Below are 18,595 nucleotides of genomic sequence, written 5' to 3'. Positions count from 1 at the left end.
GAAATTCCGAAGAATTTTCCAAGGAAATTCCGAAGAATTTCCCACGGAAATTCCGAAGAATTTCCCACGGAAATTCCGAAGAATTTCCCACGGAAATTCCGAAGAATTTCCCACGGAAATTCCGAAGAATTTCCCACGGAAATTCCGAAGAATTTCCCATGGAAATTCCGAAGAATTTCCCACGGAAATTCCGAAGAATTTCCCACGGAAATTCCGAAGAATTTCCCACGGAAATTCCGAAGAATTTCCCACGGAAATTCCGAAGAATTTCCCAAGGAAATTCCGAAGAATTTCTTAAGGAAATCTCAAGGAAATTCCGAAGAATTTCCCAAGGAAATTCCGAAGAATTTCCCACGGAAATTCCGAAGAATTTCCCACGGAAATTCCGAAGAATTTCCCACGGAAATTCCAAAGAATCTCCCACGGAAAGTCCAAAGAATTTCCCACGGAAATTCTGAAGAATTCCCCACGGAAATTCTGAAGAATTTCCCACGGAAATTCTGAAGAATTTCCCACGGAAATTCCGAAGAATTTCCCACTGAAATTCCGAAGAATTTCCCACTGAAATTCCGAAGAATTTCCTACGAAAATTCCGAAGAATTTCCCACGGAAATTCCGAAGAATTTCCCACGGAAATTCCGAAGAATTTCCCAAGGAAATTCCGAAGAATTTCTTAAGGAAATCCCAAGGAAATTCCGAAGAATTTCCCAAGGAAATTCCGAAGAATTTCCCAAGGAAATTCCGAAGAATTTCCCACGGAAATTCCAAAGAATTTCCCACGGAAATTCCGGAGAATTGGGGGAAATTCTTCGGAATTTCCATGGGAAATTCTTCGGAATTTCCTTGAGAAATTCTTCGGAGTTTCCTTGAGAAATTCTTCGGAATTTCCTTGGTAAATTGTTCGGAATTTCCTTGAGAAATTCTTCGGAATTTCCTTGGGAAATTCTTCGGAATTTCCATTGAAAATTCTTCGGAATTTCCTTGGGAAATTCTTCGGATCTTCTGTGGGAAAATTTCCGGAACTTCGATGGGAAATTCTTCGGAATTTCTTTGGGAAAATCTTCGGAATTTCCGTGGAAAATTCTTAGGAATTTCTTTAGGAAATTCTTCGAAATTTTCTTGGGAAATTCTTCGGAATTTCCGTGGGAAATTCTTCGGAATTCCCTTGAGGTATTCTTCGGAAGTTCTTTGGGAATTCTCCGATATTTCCTTGGGAAATTCTTCGAAATTTCCTTCGGAAATTCTTCAAAATTTTCTTTGGAAATTCTTCGGAAATACTTCGGAATTTCCGTGGGAAATGCTTCGGAATTTCCGTGGGAAATTCTTCAGATTTATGCTGGGAAATTCTTCGGAATTTCCTTAGTAAATTCTTTTGATTTTCCTTGGGAAATTCTATGGAATATTCTTGGGAAAATCTACGAAATTTTATTGGCAAATTCTACGGAATTTCCTTGGACAACTCTTCGGAATTTTCTTGAAAAATTCTTCGGAGTTATTTTTTTATTTTTATTTTTTTGTTCCTTGGAAATTATTTCGGAATTTCCTTGGGAATTTCTTCGGATTTTTCTTGGGAAATTTTTCGAAATTTCCTTGACATTCTTATCAAAAGTTTTCATGAGAGATTTTTTGAGAAATTCGTCGGAAGTTCCTTGGGAAAACCAAAAGTTTTTTTTGAAAAATTTTCAGAATTTTCTTTGAGAAATTATTCAGAATTTTCAGAATTCTTTAGAGCTTCCTTGAATAATTCTTCGGATTATTTTTTTGGAATTTTTATGGAATTTCCTTGGAAAATATTTCGAAATTTCTTGGTAGTTCCTTAGAAATTTTCTTGGAAAATTCTTCGGAATTTTCTTTGGGAAATTTTCGGAATTGGGAAATTTGGAATTTTCTTGGAAAATTCCTTGAGAAATTCGTTGGAAATTCCTTGGGAAATCACTCGGGATTTTTTTTTATAAATTGTTCGGAATTTTTTTTGGGAAATTCTACGGAGTTTTTTTGAATTCTTTGAGGAATTTCATTGGAAAATATTTCGGAATTTCCTTGGGATATTCTTCGGATTTTTCTTGGGAAATAGGGGAACTGTACCGGTTTTGGCCATGTTCCTAATTTGGCCAATTTTGCGAATAACACAAAAAATAAAGCAATTCGCAAGGGTTTTATTAGCTCCAACAAGTGATATATCCCTCACGCTTCAACGCTGCTTTCAACTGATCGATTATTTTGGAAAAAATATGTATTTTTTAGGGTTGGCCAAATTAGGTACTAAGTTGGCCAAAACCGGTGCACTTCCCCTGCTACAAAATTTCCTTGATTTTTTTTTTCATAATTTCCTTGGGAAATTCTTCGAAATTTTTTTGGCAAATTCTTCGGAATTGTCTTTGAGACATTTTAGAAATTCCATGCGAAATTTGGAGTTTTCTTGGGAACTTCTTTGAGAAATTCGTAGGGAAAAATCCTTCGGGAAATCCTTCGATTTTTTTATGAAAGATTCTTCAGAATTTGATTTGGGAATTTTTTTAGAATTTCCTTGATTTTTTTTTCGTAACTTTCTTGGAAAATATTTCGGAATTTCTTCGAAATTTTCTTGGGAAGTACTTCGGAATTTTCTTAAAAAATTCTTCAGAATTTTCTTGGAAACTCGATATACTTTTTAAAGAAGCAGTAATGAATGTCTTTCTAGATGTACTATTGCTTGATTGATTTGCGTTACAAGCCAACGTTATACCCAAGGCTAACATTGTTACCACCTCGACAGATTGAGATCCATTATCTTTAATTGAAATTTGATCAGATTAGTCATGGTTCTTCTTCTTCTTCTTATTGGCATTACATCCCCACACTGGGACAGAGCTGCCTCGCAGCTTAGTGTTCATTAAGCACTTCCACAGTTATTAACTGCGTGGTTTCTAAGACAGGTTACCATTTTTGCATTCTTATATCATGAGGCTAACACGATGATACTTTTATGCCCAGGGAAGTCGAGATAATTTCCAATCCGAAAATTGCCTAGACCGGCACCGGGAATCGAACCCAGTCACCCTCAGCACGGTCTTGCTTTGTAGCCACGCGTCTTACCGCACGGCTAAGGAGGGCCGTCATGGCGTTCTTGAAATAATGCTAAAACATTGTTCTATTTTTCTCATGAAAATGTAAAAAGTCATAAAAAAAATTATTGACGTTATTGGAACGTGAACGTGTAGTAACTTAGATAAAATTACGAATAAAAACCAGTCTCAATTGAAAAAAAATCGATTTTCAAATATTCATTTGCATTTCCCTGTTCTATATGCGTATTTTGATTGCCACGGGAATACAATGATGTGACCATTGTCAATTTAAAACATTTGCAATGCAATTTGCGGTTGCTTAATTATAAAATGCCTTCACAGTCATAACGTTTGATTGAAATCTGAGAGGGTGTCGTCAGCCATTTGACACATTGAGTCCTTTCGTCTTTTAGGTCTGTTTTTTTTTTCATTTTGCCTCCGTTTCGTATTAAAATTACAAACGCACTCTTCCAATCTCACGTTCGATAAATTTCGACTGGAAAGGTTTCCTACGCACAGGGATGTAAAGTTTAACGACCCTATAAGCCGATGCCGGCACTTTCGGGGATCAAATTTTACCCAAAGGGAGAGCTTACCGGGCCGGGGAATAGGAATCAACCGATGAGACAACGACGATGGCGTCGACCTTTGTGCGACATTGGAGTGTGCGTTTCGTGGGTGCGAGTGCGAGAGAGTTTTAAATGTTTACGATGGATGTGCCACGTTGTAATTTGGGCTTCCCATAGGGATGAACGGAAAATCCTTGCTCCCAGGTCCGTAAAGCCCGCCCCATCAAAACGATCGTTAATTAGGATTAAGGTACCGATAAATTCCTCGTAACATTAAAAACTCGTTTTTTTCTGCTCTCAATTTTCCACACCCGCAGCCTTATGCCTGAGCAGCAGCCTCACCAGTGGATAACAACGGCTTCCGTACGCCCACCCAGCCAAGATTCCACCCCACACCGCGATTCAGCGCCGTGACATCGATAAAATAGACAAAGTGTGCTGCCGCCATTGGGCCCACCGCCGTCGACCCTGCCCTGCCTCCGACGATTCCGGACCCGTCTTCGCCGCTGGATCGCCGCAGGGAAGACGTGCAAAATTCGGAGAAAACACCGAAAACCGGTCCGGTTCCGGTTGCACTTCGGGCTCTCCTGGATCCGGCGACGGCCACTATTCAACATAGGGTCTGGCCAGAGTAACTCGCTCTGCCATGGAGGAACTGGAGTGGGAAATCTGCGCGGCTCGCAGAGCAAGAGTCGAAGAAGGTAAGTGCTTTGGAAATTGCCTTTCAGATTTATTAGGTTCGTGGCGTTCGAAATGACTGGGGGATGACTGTGGGGAATTATTTTGGAAATCTAGACTTTTGATGTGTTGTTAAGGCAGTAATAGGTTTTTCGAGTTGATTGTTGTAACATCTTGAGATTTTGATGGGATTTTTTTTCCGGACAGCAAATGAAACCTTGAGCTGCTATCGATATCTTGGCCTCTTGAGCTTCCCATAAGAATCGGGAAATAACCCCATTTATGTTGACCTATCTACATATATTGAACAACCGATCCAAATAAAACTTTCATTATGCTTACAGACATTTGAAAAAAACAAATTTACTCAAAATTTCAGTAGTTCCACTTTTTACGAAAAATGAGTAAGATTTCCGTGAAAAAAAGAGACGGCAATACAATGTTACTTAGTCTCTGAGTGATTTGAAACGGGCGTGTAAGAAATAAAAGAATCAAAATAATTCCTAAGTTGTCAATTTTGAGATTGTCTTGTCATTTGCGTTCCCCAAAATCTAATCATTGAAACAGACAATTCCAAGGTTCAATCTTTAACTAAAATCGATTTTGCATTTCATTGCGATACGTAAACACAGGAAATAATCTATTCAAAATGAAAATGTTTTATTGATCAACAATCCGATCGAACCCTATTGATCTGTATGTGTTTCGTATGAATTTTATCTCTGGTTTATGGGAGGCTATAAACATCAGTTGTTCCATTCGGCATACAAACAACGAGAATGATAAACTCTCTGAAACACAGAGAATAAAAACGATAACTTAATGGGATATGAGCGCACGTAATATATCGCACGTTTATCCTTTATTTTATTGTTTCGCGGTGTTCCTCTGAGAGTCATTATTCTTCAATGTTCCATCAGGATTCAAAATATTCCTCCAGTATGTACCACACTTTTATATCTGAGCATGAACATTATCAACATTTTTCGATTCCGAATTTTATTGCTTTTTTGTGATAAATAATTTAATATACCTAGATACCAGAACAGTATCACATAGAGAGAAACACCGTGCCATGTGAAAGATTTCGATACCAATCCCCTTCAGCTCCAACCAAGAGTAGAATTTCGGTTCAGTTATTTTCATTTTCACTTTCATTGTTGTTGTCGTGCGTCACGGATGGGTTGGTGAAATTACATCGCAGATGACAACGATGATAATGATGACAGCGACGATACTCGTAAAATTTAGCAGCCTCGCTAAAGTGACATTATTAAGACGGCATTGAAGCATCGCACATTGTACAGTGTGTACAATACGTATTCATGTGACTGATTCCAGCGAAAACAGCAATGGGAAAGGCTGAATCACTCATTAGACACTGGGCAAACAGCAAATGTGGAAGATGCTCGTGAGCCGAAAAGTGGTACCACCATCGCATCGACGAGAGTGCCAGCTAATCTTCAAAGCGCCAAGACAGAGTTGGAAATTGTTGAGGCGGCGGCGCCCATCCATGTTTTGTCATTTGTGAGACAAACTGATGAGAAAACTTTCGTTATGAGTTGTTGCCGCTTGCCGGCGATGTCAGTTGAAAGTTTGACGGGCGGCCGGAAGGGGTAAGGAATCATGAACCACATACTAAACCGAACACGACAGGATCTAGGAAGAAAATTGGTTTCAGTTCGTGCTTGTTTATGAGTTAAGTTTTCGTGAATGTCGTGTTGGATGGTGTCTGACTATAGTTGAGACTTCAGTTGTGTGTTTTTCAATCGTGACTGAGAAAAAGTTAATTTAGATAAATTATTCATTCATTCTAAAACTGACATGTACTTTCGTGGTTCGTTATGAAGAATGTACATACATATTGATGCTGTCTTAAGATCTCTCTCCTACATGTCGTTGACGTCATATTTCGGAGAGTCTAACCCAACACCAGATCCGACTTCCAAATCATATTAACGTACTGTGCCACAGTTTCGAATATTTAGTAATCATTATTAACATTCTGGACACCTAGTGCCCCCGAAACGAATTGCTCCGTGACTTTCAAAGTATCGCCAAACAAACGTTAGCTCATTACACTTAATTACCACATCAGTCGCCAAATGGAATATCCTTCAATTGCGAACGTTTCACACCTCCGCGATCGAGAAAATGGCACTTTCCATCCATTCGGCAAAGCCACTCTCGTTTGGCGATCGTCTATGAATCACTCAACCTAATCTTTTACCTAATCTTCAACAGCATTTCGCGAGTCTGCCGTTTTCGCGTGAAGCTCACGTGTCTGTGCACCTTTTGCCAGCAATTTGTTCGGACAAGATTCCAAAGATCCGTGTTTGATGTTGCCACCGCCGCCATCCCGAGGGCTAATTGTTATTATGGTAGCTACAAAATGACTTGAGGCTTTGCATCGAAAGCTTGCATCACGTGCATTCACAACGTCGAGCGTGTCGTCGTTTTAGAAACACTTATGTACCCCCGTTTCATGCCTTGAAGGTATCGTGTGCTGTTGATAAGCTGAGCTTGCGACGATGATTAGGCCAAACATGATTGTCGGCGTTTTGCGCTGGTTTGTGTGAGCGAGTGGTATCCTATTGGTTGTACATACATGGACTTTTAGTTAAATATGGTACATGGTTAGGATTGTACTGAACTCCACCAAGCGCAGATGAGAAATCAACAAATTTTTAGTAAGTAAGTGATTTCATTACTTTGTTACCTTTACATATAGATTTCAAATATTTCAAAAGAATTTTTCTTCGAAGATTCGGGAAATTTGGGAGAATTCCCTTCTGGAAATTCGGAAGAATTTCCCACCGGAAATTTGGGAGAATTTTATTTCGAAAAAACGGAAACTATCTTTTCGTACATTTAGAAGAATTTAATCTTGCAAATTTGGAAAAAAAAATATTCAAAAATTCGGAAGAATATTCCGTCGGAAATTCGGAATTTCCCTTTGAAGATTTGAAGAACTTTCAGTTGGAAATGCGGAAAAATTTCTCTTCGGAAATTCGAAAGAAATTCCCTAAAGAAATATGAAAGAATTTACCTTCGGTCTAGCGTTGAAAGTCTTATAAACAAAGATCAATTTCATTTTCTAAAGAGATTTTTTTCCAATTTACCGAAGGTAAATTGTTCTGAATTTCTGAAAGGAAATTTTTCCAAATCGACGAAAAGATTTTCTTCTGAATTTTCAGATGGAAAATTCTTAAAATTTCGAAAGAATTTTTTTCCAAATTTTTGACGGGATATTCAGCTAAATTTACTAAGGGATTTGGAGATTAGGTAGAATTTCCTTTCTAAACTTCGGAAGAATGCGGAAAAATTTCAATTCGGAATTTGGAAAAAAAAATCATTTCGCTAGAAATTCCCATCGAAAATCAGAAGAATATCCCTCCTGAAAATTTATAAGAGTTTTCCTTTGGAGGTTGAATCAAAAGAATTTCCGTTGAAAAATCCGAAAAAATTTCCGTTTGAAAATTCGAAAGAATTTCCCTCTGGAAGTTCGAAAAACTTCCCTTTGGAAATTCGAAAAAACTTCCCATTGGAAATTCGAAAGAATTTCCCTTGGAAATTCGAAAGAATTTCCCTTGGAAATTCGAAAGAATTTCCCTTGGAAATTCGAAAGAATTTCCCTTGGAAATTCGAAAGAATTTCCCTTGGAAATTCGAAAGAATTTCCCTTGGAAATTCGAAAGAATTTCCCTTGGAAACAAAATATTCCTCCCTTGGAAATTCGAAAGAATATCCCTTGGAAATTCGAAAGAATTTCCCTTAAAAATTCAAAAGAATTTCCCTTGGAAATTCGAAAGAATTTCCCTTGGAAATTTGGAAGAATTTTCCTCTCGACATTAAGAAGAATTTCCCTTTGGAAATTCGAAAGAATCTCCCTTTGGAAATTCGAAAGAATTTCCCTTTGGAAATTCGAAGAAATTTCCCTTTGGAAATTCGAAAGAATTTCCCTTTGGGAATTCGAAAAAATTTCCTTTTGTAAATTCGAAAGAATTTCCCTTCGGAAATTCGAAAGAATTTCCCTTTGAAAAATTCGAAAAAATTTCCTTTTGAAATTCGAAAGAATTTCCTTTTAGAAATTCGAAAAAAATTCCCTTTGGAAATTCGAAAAAAATTCCCTTTAGAAATGCGAAAGAATGTCCCTTTGGAAATTTGAAAGAAATTCCCTTTGGAATTTCTAAGAATTTTTGAAATTCAAAGAATTTCCTTTGGAAATTCGAAGGAATTTCCTTTGAAATTGAAGGAATTTTGAAATTGAAGAATTTCCTTTGAAATTGAAGGAATTTCCTTGAAATTGAAGGAATTTCCTTTGAAATTCGAAGGAATTTCCTTTGAAATTCGAAGGAATTTCCTTTGAAATTCGAAGGAATTTCCTTTGGAAATTCGAAGGAATTTCCTTGAAATTGAAGGAATTTCCTTTGGAAATTCGAAGAATTTCTTTGAAATTGAAGGAATTTCCTTTGGAAATTGAAGGAATTTCCTTTGAAATCGAAGGAATTTCCTTTGGAAGTCGAAGAATTTCCTTTGAAATTGAAGAAGGAATTTCCTTTGAAGTCGAAGGAATTTTGAAATTGAAATTTGAAATTCGAAGAAGGAATTTCCTTTGAAATCGAAGGAATTTCCCTGAAATTCGAAGAATTCGAAGAATTTCCTTTGAAATTGGAAGAATTTCGAATTTTCCTTTGAATGGAATTTCAAATTCGAAGGAATTTCCTTTGGAAATTCGAAGAATTTCCTTTGAAATTGAAGAATTTCCTTTGAAATCGAAGAATTTCCTTTGAAATCGAAGGAATTTCCTTTGAAATTGAAGGAATTTCCTTTGAATTGAAGGAATTTCCTTGAAGTCGAAGAATTTCCTTTGGAAATTCGAAGGAATTTCCTTTGAAGTCGAAGGAATTTCCTTTGGAAATCGAAGGAATTTCCTTTGAAATTGAAAGAATTTCCTTTGGAAATCGAAGGAATTTCCTTTGGAAATTGAAGGAATTTCCTTTGGAAATTCGAAGAATTTCTTGAAATTCGAAGGAATTTCCTTTGGAAATTCGAAGGAATTTCCTTTGAAATTCGAAGGAATTTCCTTGAAATTGGAAGGAATTTCCTTTGAAATTGGAAGGAATTTCCTTTGGAAATTCGAAGGAATTTCCTTTGAAATTGAAGGAATTTCCTTTGGAAATTCGAAGGAATTTCCTTGAAATTGAAGGAATTTCCTTTGAAATTCGAAGGAATTTCCTTTGAAATTCGAAGGAATTTCCTTTGGAAATTGAAGAATTTCCTGAATTGAAGAATTTCCTTTGGAATTCGAAGAATTTCCCTTTGAAATTCGAATTTGAAGAATTTCCTTTGAAATTCGAAGGAATTTCCTTGAATTCGAAGGAATTTCCTTTGAAATTGGAAGGAATTTCCTTTGGAAATCGAAGGAATTTCCTTTGGAAATCGAAGGAATTTCCTTTGGAAATTGAAGAATTTCCTTTGAAATTGAAGGAATTTTGAAATCGAAGGAATTTCCTTGAATCGAAGGAATTTGAAGAAGGAATTTCCCTTTGGAAATCCGAAGGAATTTGGCCTTTGGAAATCCGAAGAATTTCCTTTGAAGTCGAAGGAATTTCCTTTGGAAATCGAAGGAATTTCCTTTGAAGTCGAAGGAATTTCCCTGAAATTGAAGGAATTTCCTTGAAGATTTCGAAGGAATTTCCTGAAATTCGAAGGAATTTCCTTTGAAATTGAAGGAATTTCCTTTGAAATTCGAAGGAATTTCCTTTGAAATTCGAAGGAATTTCCCTTTGAAATTCGAAGGAATTTCCTTTGTAAATTGAAGGAATTTCCTTGAAATTGAAGGAATTTCCTTGAAAAAGGAATTTCCTGAAATTCGAAGGAATTTCCTTTGGAAATTCGAAGGAATTTCCTTTGAAATTCGAAAGAATTTCCTTTGAAATTCGAAGGAATTTCCCTTGGGAAATTCGAAGGAATTTCCCTTTGGAAATTCGAAGGAATTTCCCTTGGGAAATTCGAAGGAATTTCCCTTGGGAAATTCGAAGGAATTTCCCTTTGGAAATTCTAAGGAATTTCACTTTGGAAATTCGAAAGAATTCCACTTTGGAAATTCGAAATAATTTCCCTCTGGAAATTCGAAATAATTTCCCTTTCGAAATAATTTACCTTTGGAAATTTGAAAGAATTTTCCTTTGGAAATTTGAAAGAATTTTCCTTTGGAAATTCGAAAAAAATTCCCTTTGGAAATTTGAAAGAATTTTCCCATTGAAATTCGAAAGAATTTCCCATTAGAATTTTTTTTAAGTCCTTATTATCGAGACTTTCAGCCCAAGGCCATTGGAAATTCGAAAAAAAATTTCCTTTGGAAATTCAAAAGAATTTCCCTTTGGAAATTCGAAATAATTTCCCTTTGGAAATTCGAAAGAATTTCCCTTTAGAGATTTGAAAATATTTTCCTTTGGAAATTCAAAAAAATCCTTTTGGAATTTCGAAAGAAATTCCCTTTGGAAATTTGAAAGAATTTCCCTTTGGAAATTCGAAAGAATTTGCCTTTGAAAATTTGAAAGAATTTTTTTTTGGAAATTCGAAAGAATTTCCTTTTGGAAATTCGAAGGAATTTCCCTTTGGAAATTCGAAAGAGTTTTACTTTGGAAAATCGAAGGAATTTCCCTTTGGAAATTCGAAGGAATTTTCCTTTGGAAATTCGAAGGAATTTTCCTTTGGAATTTCGAAGGAATTTCCCTTTGGAATTTCGAAAGAATTTCCCTTTGGAAATTCGAAAGAATTTCCCTTTGGAAATTCAAAGGAATTTCCCTTTGGAAATTCGAAGGAAATTTCCTTTGGAAATTCGAAGGAATTATCCTTTGGAAATTCGAAGGAATTTTCCTTTGGAATTTCGAAAGAATTTCCTTTTGGAAATTCGAAGGAATTTCCCTTTGGAATTTCGAAGGAATTTCTCTTTGGAAATTTGTAGGAATTTCTCTTTGGAAATTCGAAGGAATTTCTCTTTGGAAATTCGAAGGAATTTCTCTTTGGAAATTCGAAGGAATTTCCCTTTGGAAATTCGAAGGAACTTCCCTTTGGAAATTCGATAGAATTTCCCTTCGCAAGGAAAATTCCTTCGAATTTCCAAGGAATTTCCTTTTGGAAATGCGAAGGAATTTCACTTTGGGAATTCGAAGGAATTTCCTTTTGGAAATTCGAAGGATTTTCCCTTTGGAAATTCGAAGGAATTTCCCTTTGGAAATTCGAAGGAATTTCCTTTTGGAAATTCGAAGGAATTTCACTTTGGGAATTCGAAGGAATTTCATTTTGGAAATTCGAAGGATTTTCCCTTTGGAAATTCGAAAGAATTTCCCTTTGGAAATTCGAAGGAATTTCCCTTTGGAAATTCGAAGGAATTTCCTTTTCGAAGGAATTTCACTTTGGGAATTCGAAGGAATTTCCTTTTGGAAATTCTAAGGATTTTCCTTTTGGAAATTCGAAAGAATTTCCCTTTGGGAATTCGAAGGAATTTCCCTTTGGAAATTCGAAGGAATTTCCCTTTGGAAATTCGAAGGAATTTCCCTTTGAAAATTTGAAGGAATTTCCCTTTGGAAATTTGAATGAATTTCCCTTTGGAAATTCGAAGGAATTTTCCTTTGGAAATTCGAATTTCCAAAGGGAAATTCTTTCGAATTTCCAAAGAGAAATTCTTTCGAATTTTCAAAGGGAAATTCTTTCGAATTTCCAAAGGGAAATTCTTTTGAATTTCCGAAGGAAAATTCTTTCGAATTTCCAATGGCCTTGGGCTGAAAGTCTCGATAATAAAGACACAAAAAAAATTAAATAATCTCTTGAGAGAATTTGCCTTCTGAAATTCGAACGAAATTTCCCTTCGGAAATTCGGAAGAATTTCCCTTCGAAAATTCGGAAGAAATTTCTTCGGAAATTCGGAATTCGGAATTTCCCTTCAGAAGTTCGGAAGAATTTCCCTTCGGAAGTTCCGAAGAATTCCCTTTCAGAAATGCCGAAGAATTTCTTTCCGGAAATTCCAAAGAATTTTCTTTCGGAAATTTGGAAGAATTTCCCTTCGGACATTCGGACGAATGTCCATGCGTACATTTGGAAGAATTTCTTTTCGGTCAGTCGGAATTGCGGAAGAATTTTCCTTAAGAAATTCGAAAGATTTTTTTCTTGCGAATCAACAAACGGAAATTATTCCGAATTTTTGAATGGCAATTTGCCGAATTTCCGAAGGGACATTCTTTCGGACTTCAAAAGAAAAGAAATTCGAGATTCCGAAGAAAAATTTCGGAAAACTTTCATTCACAGAAAACTGTAAAAATGCAAACTGAATTTAAGTTTCATTCTCTTCCATTTTCTTATCGCAAAGAAAGATCAAATCCATTCAAATATAGAACTGAATTTCTAAAACGAGCCATTTCCTCGAAACGAAATCAACCTTGTAATGGTGTATAATGGAGGAATAAACCCAAATGAAAGGCATCTAACGATCGGTTCCGAATTTCTTCCAAGTCAGGTAGACTCGGCCCTCCGATGATGAGCAAATATTCCATTCGAATTCAGTTTGCTCGGTTCTATTCGCCGCCGAGTACATCATTTGGAGCATTATGCGCCATCCAACCAACGACAGAATGGCTGTCTGTCTGTCCGTCGCATAGTGGGTTGCATACATTTCGGCGCTCGACGACGACGGCGCGCCTGCATCGGGCAAAATGTATTTTTTATTCGCTTCGATGGGCAAATCCGCTGGCAAAGGAAATTGCAAATCCGATTTTCCGGCTGCTGCTGTCGCTTCGCTGTCTGTTTGCGGAATAAGCTCGCCGAATCGATTCAGAAGCTCTTACAGTTGATTGAAGTTATTAAAATTCGAACAGATGGAGATTTGAGAATGCTCCGGCTCTTCATTTGAATTGTGAAATACTAAAGATGTTAGATGATAAGAAGATTTTCTAGCTTTCGAATTTCAATGCCGGATTATTACCGATTGAGTCGATTACGTTTAGAGGGAAAGCCGTTTGGTAAATTGAGTGCATTATTGAATGAGCGAGCTTTCTCCGAATAAAACTAATTCGAACTGATGGACTGTGATGCAAACACGGAACGTCGAAGCAATGCAATATTATTCCCTTCGATGGCATGAGAAGGATGAAACGTGCCATGCGAATGGAGATTCAACATGCAGCTTTAGAATTGTGCAATGATATGTGATGGACCACAACACGGAATTGCGGATTCGATTAGTTAATTTGTTTTGTTTTTAAATTAATTGCTTTAAAATTCATATGGAATAGGTACAGTACACTGATTTTTGAATATAATGATATTAAAAGTACATTCAATTTCAATATAATTTCCCTTGAAATATTTTGCAAAACGATATTGATACCCTTATTAATTTTTCGCTCTGCTTCTTTCGTCCTAACGATTATTCCTTTTTTAAACGATAAAAAGAAGCTTGATAACCACATCCATTTTTCCACAAAGATCTTTTCACCGTAATGACTCTTTCCACCCAGAAGTGATTTTTACCATGAAGTCTTTCATCTTAAACAACATTTCGCGTCTTGACAAAATTTCCACTCGAGAGAGTTATCCATCCTAATGCTTGTTTCTTATTTCCTTTAACGATTTTTATGCCTTATTGACACTTGCATCATCGCAAAATACGTTTTCACTCAAGCGGCATTTTTATGATAATAATTTTGTAAATTCGAATGCGATGAAGTGAAACCTTTTTGGAGCAGTTTGGATCCATGAAGAGAGGTCAAATAAAAGATAGACAAAAATGCGACCATTATAATTAATAATTAGTGATCGATTACACGACAAGACGATGACTCTACTTCTAGACTCAATATTAGTTTCATAAGCTTGATTTCACGGAAATTTGAGACAACTTTGAACCATAGGCCAGAATACGCGTATCAGTCAAAGTACAAAAATAAAGTACCGGATCGAAGCTCATCTTATTGATTTTAGGATAAATGAACTAAACGAGCTAAACACTAAACATATTTGGACTACATCAAGTTGCATACTCGCAGAAAAAAAAATAAGAAAATACAATGCTGAGCCGAAACATTCCTTAAACTCTTCCCAATCTAATAAAGTCGACAGCCATCACATCTTCCCATCATGATCCATTCGGTGCACTTACAATAACGACAATCACGTTCCAGCTTCGCAAATCCATTCAGAAAACTGCATTTTCTCTTCAAATAGAAAGATATCCACCGGATCCATTTACCCCGTTGATCCATCATCCAATCACCGAAGCACACTCACCGCACGGCAATATCATTCTGACGAGAGGTCGGTAGGACTCGAGATAGGGAACCGCTTACCTGCAATACAAAACGATGAGAGAAAAGAAACATTGTTAAAAGTGGATTAACATTGGAGTGGGCACGGTCCGGTTATAGGGAGACGTAAATCCTTGTCGCAGTGCAAGGTTGTTCAATGTTCATAGTATGAAGTTATTATAATATTTATTAAAGTTTTAAGCTTCACAGCACATATAAAGGTCCTCAAGAGCTGCAATATTCTCAAGTTGGTCAGGTCGTTTGAACTACAATCTCCAATCTACGATCTCAATTATTTCATAGGAGTTTAAAATCATTTTTTACATAGGAGTTTAAAATAATTTTTTATATCTTGAACATCCATACTAAAAACTGTTATTTTTTTTAGTCCGGAATATGACTCAGAGTTCGGAGTTTGAAATAAAATTAAAGTTTCACAAAAAAACAAACGGGAGGTCCGTAACCGAATAACCAGTTCTCCACATGCAGGAAGCCGCATTTTGCGGTATATCCTTGCCTCAGTTTGTAGGGTGGAAAGCCACTCTGTAAAAGTTCTGAACAAGCCACATCTCGTGGTGGCACCGCGAAAGCTGAGTTGCCAGACCAGCAGACGTGGTTCTGGTTGTACTAAACTGTTGTTGAACCGAGACAGAAAAAAAAGAAACTTCCCTGCAACATTTGAAGCGTGACTCCCTCTGCTGGCGGAGCAAGAAAACACTTCCGAATTGTGCCAAATTTATCAGCTACGGGGTTCAATAAATAATGCCCACCGACCACCAGTCTGGTTCAAGTTCGGTCTGGAAAATGACCAATCCGGAACATGGGGTGGCTGAAATGGCTCCGATCGATTTGGTTGAAAGCTCTCCGTTGTTAACAGCACGCCATTCCAAAGGATAAATAGAATTCCGCGAAATACTAATGCTGAAGAATGCAAATGAGTTTCGTTTCCACCACATTAACCGCCGCGCCACCGCCGGACCGGACGAGACAGAGCAGCGGTAACCATCATATGGAATAATTTATGTGTTCGGGAATCCGCAGTCATTGATGAGGTCCAGTTCACGTTGTAGGATGGAAGCGCTTACATTAGCGCCCCATTAAATCAGTGCAAATCTACTGTGCGAGAAATTTCCATAATTAGTCGCTCGTGCTTACGGATGAATGATTTTAATATAAGAGAAATATCCTTATAACAAATGAGTTTTTTAAGGTTCGATTGCTGTTGATTTGCGAATTCATAATTTTACACTACAGTACGCAGTTCAACTCAGTGCTGCAAAGTGTCACCGTTCAAGTCACGCAAAGCGTGACAATAACAAAATCCAGGTCATGTGTCAAGTACTCAATTGTGATGTTCAATATGGATCTCACATGCTTGGTGTAACGATCACCATGAAAGTGACATTTTAGCAACTAGCGCTTGGTCACTCACCATGTCTTCACTTCTTCTGCCTGTGATCACCAGCATGAATGATAGGAAAATTTTCCTGATGTTATGGTTGTCATATCCATGTCATCTTGACTATCGTGATGATCACTTGACCTATGCGGTGCTTGGTTCGAAATCAACGCTCGACAGTAATGGAATAATCCTCTTAGCGGAATTAATGGATTTTTGCTGTGATAAAAATGCATGAAGCCAAAATAGAACTTTTGGGAACATTTAAGTGTTCTTATTGTTTATATTGACTTTTTGTGCAATATTTTAAGAGGTGCTGTTAAAAGAAAAGTACATACATAGTTTTTCCAAAATTTGATCCAGACTATCTTTTGAAAAAGGCCAAATTTTTTTTATTGAATTTTTCAAATGGATACAATTAAAAAACGACGCATCCTACAAAAAAATGTTGTATGGGTGACTATCGCAAAATCAGTCAAAGTTTCTAATAAAGATATCGGAAACAATTCAAATTGAGCCATACACTGAAAAAAATCAGTTTTAAAAATTAAAACTCGATTTGCGAAAAAACGCTTTTTTTTTATTTGTATGAAATTGTGTCTCATGATAGGTGATTATGTTCCCTACCAACCGTCCATACATCGCAAGCTTGACACTTTTGAGGGAAAAAAGTTTTTCTAACAAAATTTTTTTCTTGTCGGAATTGATTTTTTTTTTCAGTGTCGAGGAGTGTCAGTGGATTTCACATATACATACATATATTAAAATATTCCTGTACAGTCAAGCAGAGTACAATATTTAGGTCTTAACTAATCGCAACGGATATAGGGGAAAAGACGGCTTTGGCAGGTTTTGTTCTATTATTGGCAGGAGGGTTTTTGTCGACCAAATTTTATGAAATTTGGCCACAATATTCTTTGATATGCAAAGAATGTTTAGGCCTGATTTGAGCATAATCAGTCATAAAAAAACCCCCTGACAATAATAGAACAAAACCTGCCAAAGCCGTCATTCCCCCTAAATACACAGAAAATAATTTCGACAAGAAAAAGTTTTTGTTAGAAAAACTTTTTTTTTCCTTGCCCAGCTTGCGATGTATGGACGGTTGGTAGGGAATATAATCACCTATCTTGAGAGTCTTGAGACACAATTTCATACAAAGCAAAAAAAGCGTTTTTTCGCAAATCGAGTTTTAATTTTTAAAACTGATTTTTTTCAGTGTAGGGCTCAATTTGAATTGTTTCCGATATCTTTATTAGAAACTTTGACTGATTTTGCGATAGTCACCCATATAACATTTTTTTGTAGGATGCGTCGTTGTTTGATTGTATCCATTTGAAAAAAAAATCAATAGAAAAAAATTGGCCTTTTTCAAAAGATAGTCTGGATCAAATTCGTAAAAACTTAGTTAGAGCCATTCACAAATACGGCCCATACAAATTTCAGAACCCTCCCATACAAAATATGTTACGAGAGGGTGGGTAGGGGCTTTCAGCCCCCAGGTCCATTTTAGCGTTATGTAATTTGTGAATGAACCCTTAATTTAACTATTGATTTAACCAATTTATCAATTAAAAACGACGTCAGTCCAATCAAATGACAACAAAATCAATCAATAAAGGTGCTCACCTGCACTTTTGACAGCTGACCGACCTGATGCTCTTTATGGCTCTCAGCTTGTGGTTGTCAATCTGGGTGTCACGCTTACCGAAGGTACTCACGTGTCAGCTTCTACATGTCACGATGCGCTTGCAGTGATTGTCAGTAAAGAACATCGTTTAAAAGCGTGGTGGTTTTTGTTTTCATATCTGATCATCTGGTGATGGTCACGACATTTTGCAAGAAAGTATATTTTTCGTTCATTAAAAAATACATGTTCTTTAATTACGAATGGTAGGTATACTGCCCATGATTTCATAGTTAACGTAACAACCATTGCACTTTCGCATATATTTCGAATAATTTAGGGACAAACATCGCAAATTTAAAACATTTCACCCCGTAAGCACTGAAATGGGGTTTGGAACCAGCAACGTATCGATGTTGCAGCGGTTAAATTATCCTAGTAAAGGCACAATAAGTAAAATTTGCTGAGATTTCGAATGGTTGATACGTCAACTATGAAATCATGGGCAGTATAGAATGTGTCTGTTTTTGAAGCAACTCAATAAGAATTTCTGCAAGAGATTTAAACCTCTTTCCATACTTTAATGTAAAGCTTGGCATGTCAGATCACGACCCTGCACAATGGTCGGTTTCGTCAAATTTCACGACATAAATCGATAACTCGAAAACCATCAGTGCTAGAGTTTTGACGTCTTCAGAAGAAATTATCTGCAAGAAAAGATCTATTTTTGGTGTAAGTTTACATTAAGGTGGCCCTTTTGTTATTTTTTTTGAAGATTTATTTTTTTAATCTTTTGAGTTAGGAGATCATTTTATTCTACAAAGTTGTTGAGATTTTAATTCTAAGCATTTTTGCTTGATAAACATTTATTTTTCTCACATATTTAATGTTTTATGACAAAATTACTTAATTTAGATAGGGTGGTCCCGAAAAAAAAGGTTTTTAACTACCACTTTCATCAATTCAAAA

At 36.5% G+C, this 18,595-nt stretch overlaps 2 protein-coding genes across 13 annotated transcripts in view; one reads left to right on the top strand and one right to left on the bottom strand.

The window, feature by feature from the left end:
* LOC134209544 (calcium uniporter protein, mitochondrial) overlaps positions 1 to 18,595 on the bottom strand; it is a 567,109-nt gene that overhangs the window by 160,488 nt on the left and 388,026 nt on the right. The gene's annotated exons all lie outside the window — the stretch shown is intronic.
* Positions 4,040 to 18,595, top strand: part of LOC134215001 (protein javelin) — a gene marked incomplete at its 5' end in the record, with an annotated part of 201,484 nt that continues 186,928 nt past the window's right edge. The window contains one exon of the mRNA XM_062694267.1: positions 4,040 to 4,317. Coding sequence (XP_062550251.1) covers positions 4,040 to 4,317 — 278 coding nt within the window. The remainder of the gene's footprint in view (positions 4,318 to 18,595) is intronic.

The sequence above is a fragment of the Armigeres subalbatus genome, chromosome 2 (genome assembly GCF_024139115.2).
Source record: "Armigeres subalbatus isolate Guangzhou_Male chromosome 2, GZ_Asu_2, whole genome shotgun sequence".
Taxonomy (NCBI): Eukaryota; Metazoa; Arthropoda; class Insecta; order Diptera; family Culicidae; genus Armigeres; species Armigeres subalbatus.
Note: the sequence above shows the minus strand (reverse complement) of the source record. Positions and strands in the feature narration are given on the sequence as shown.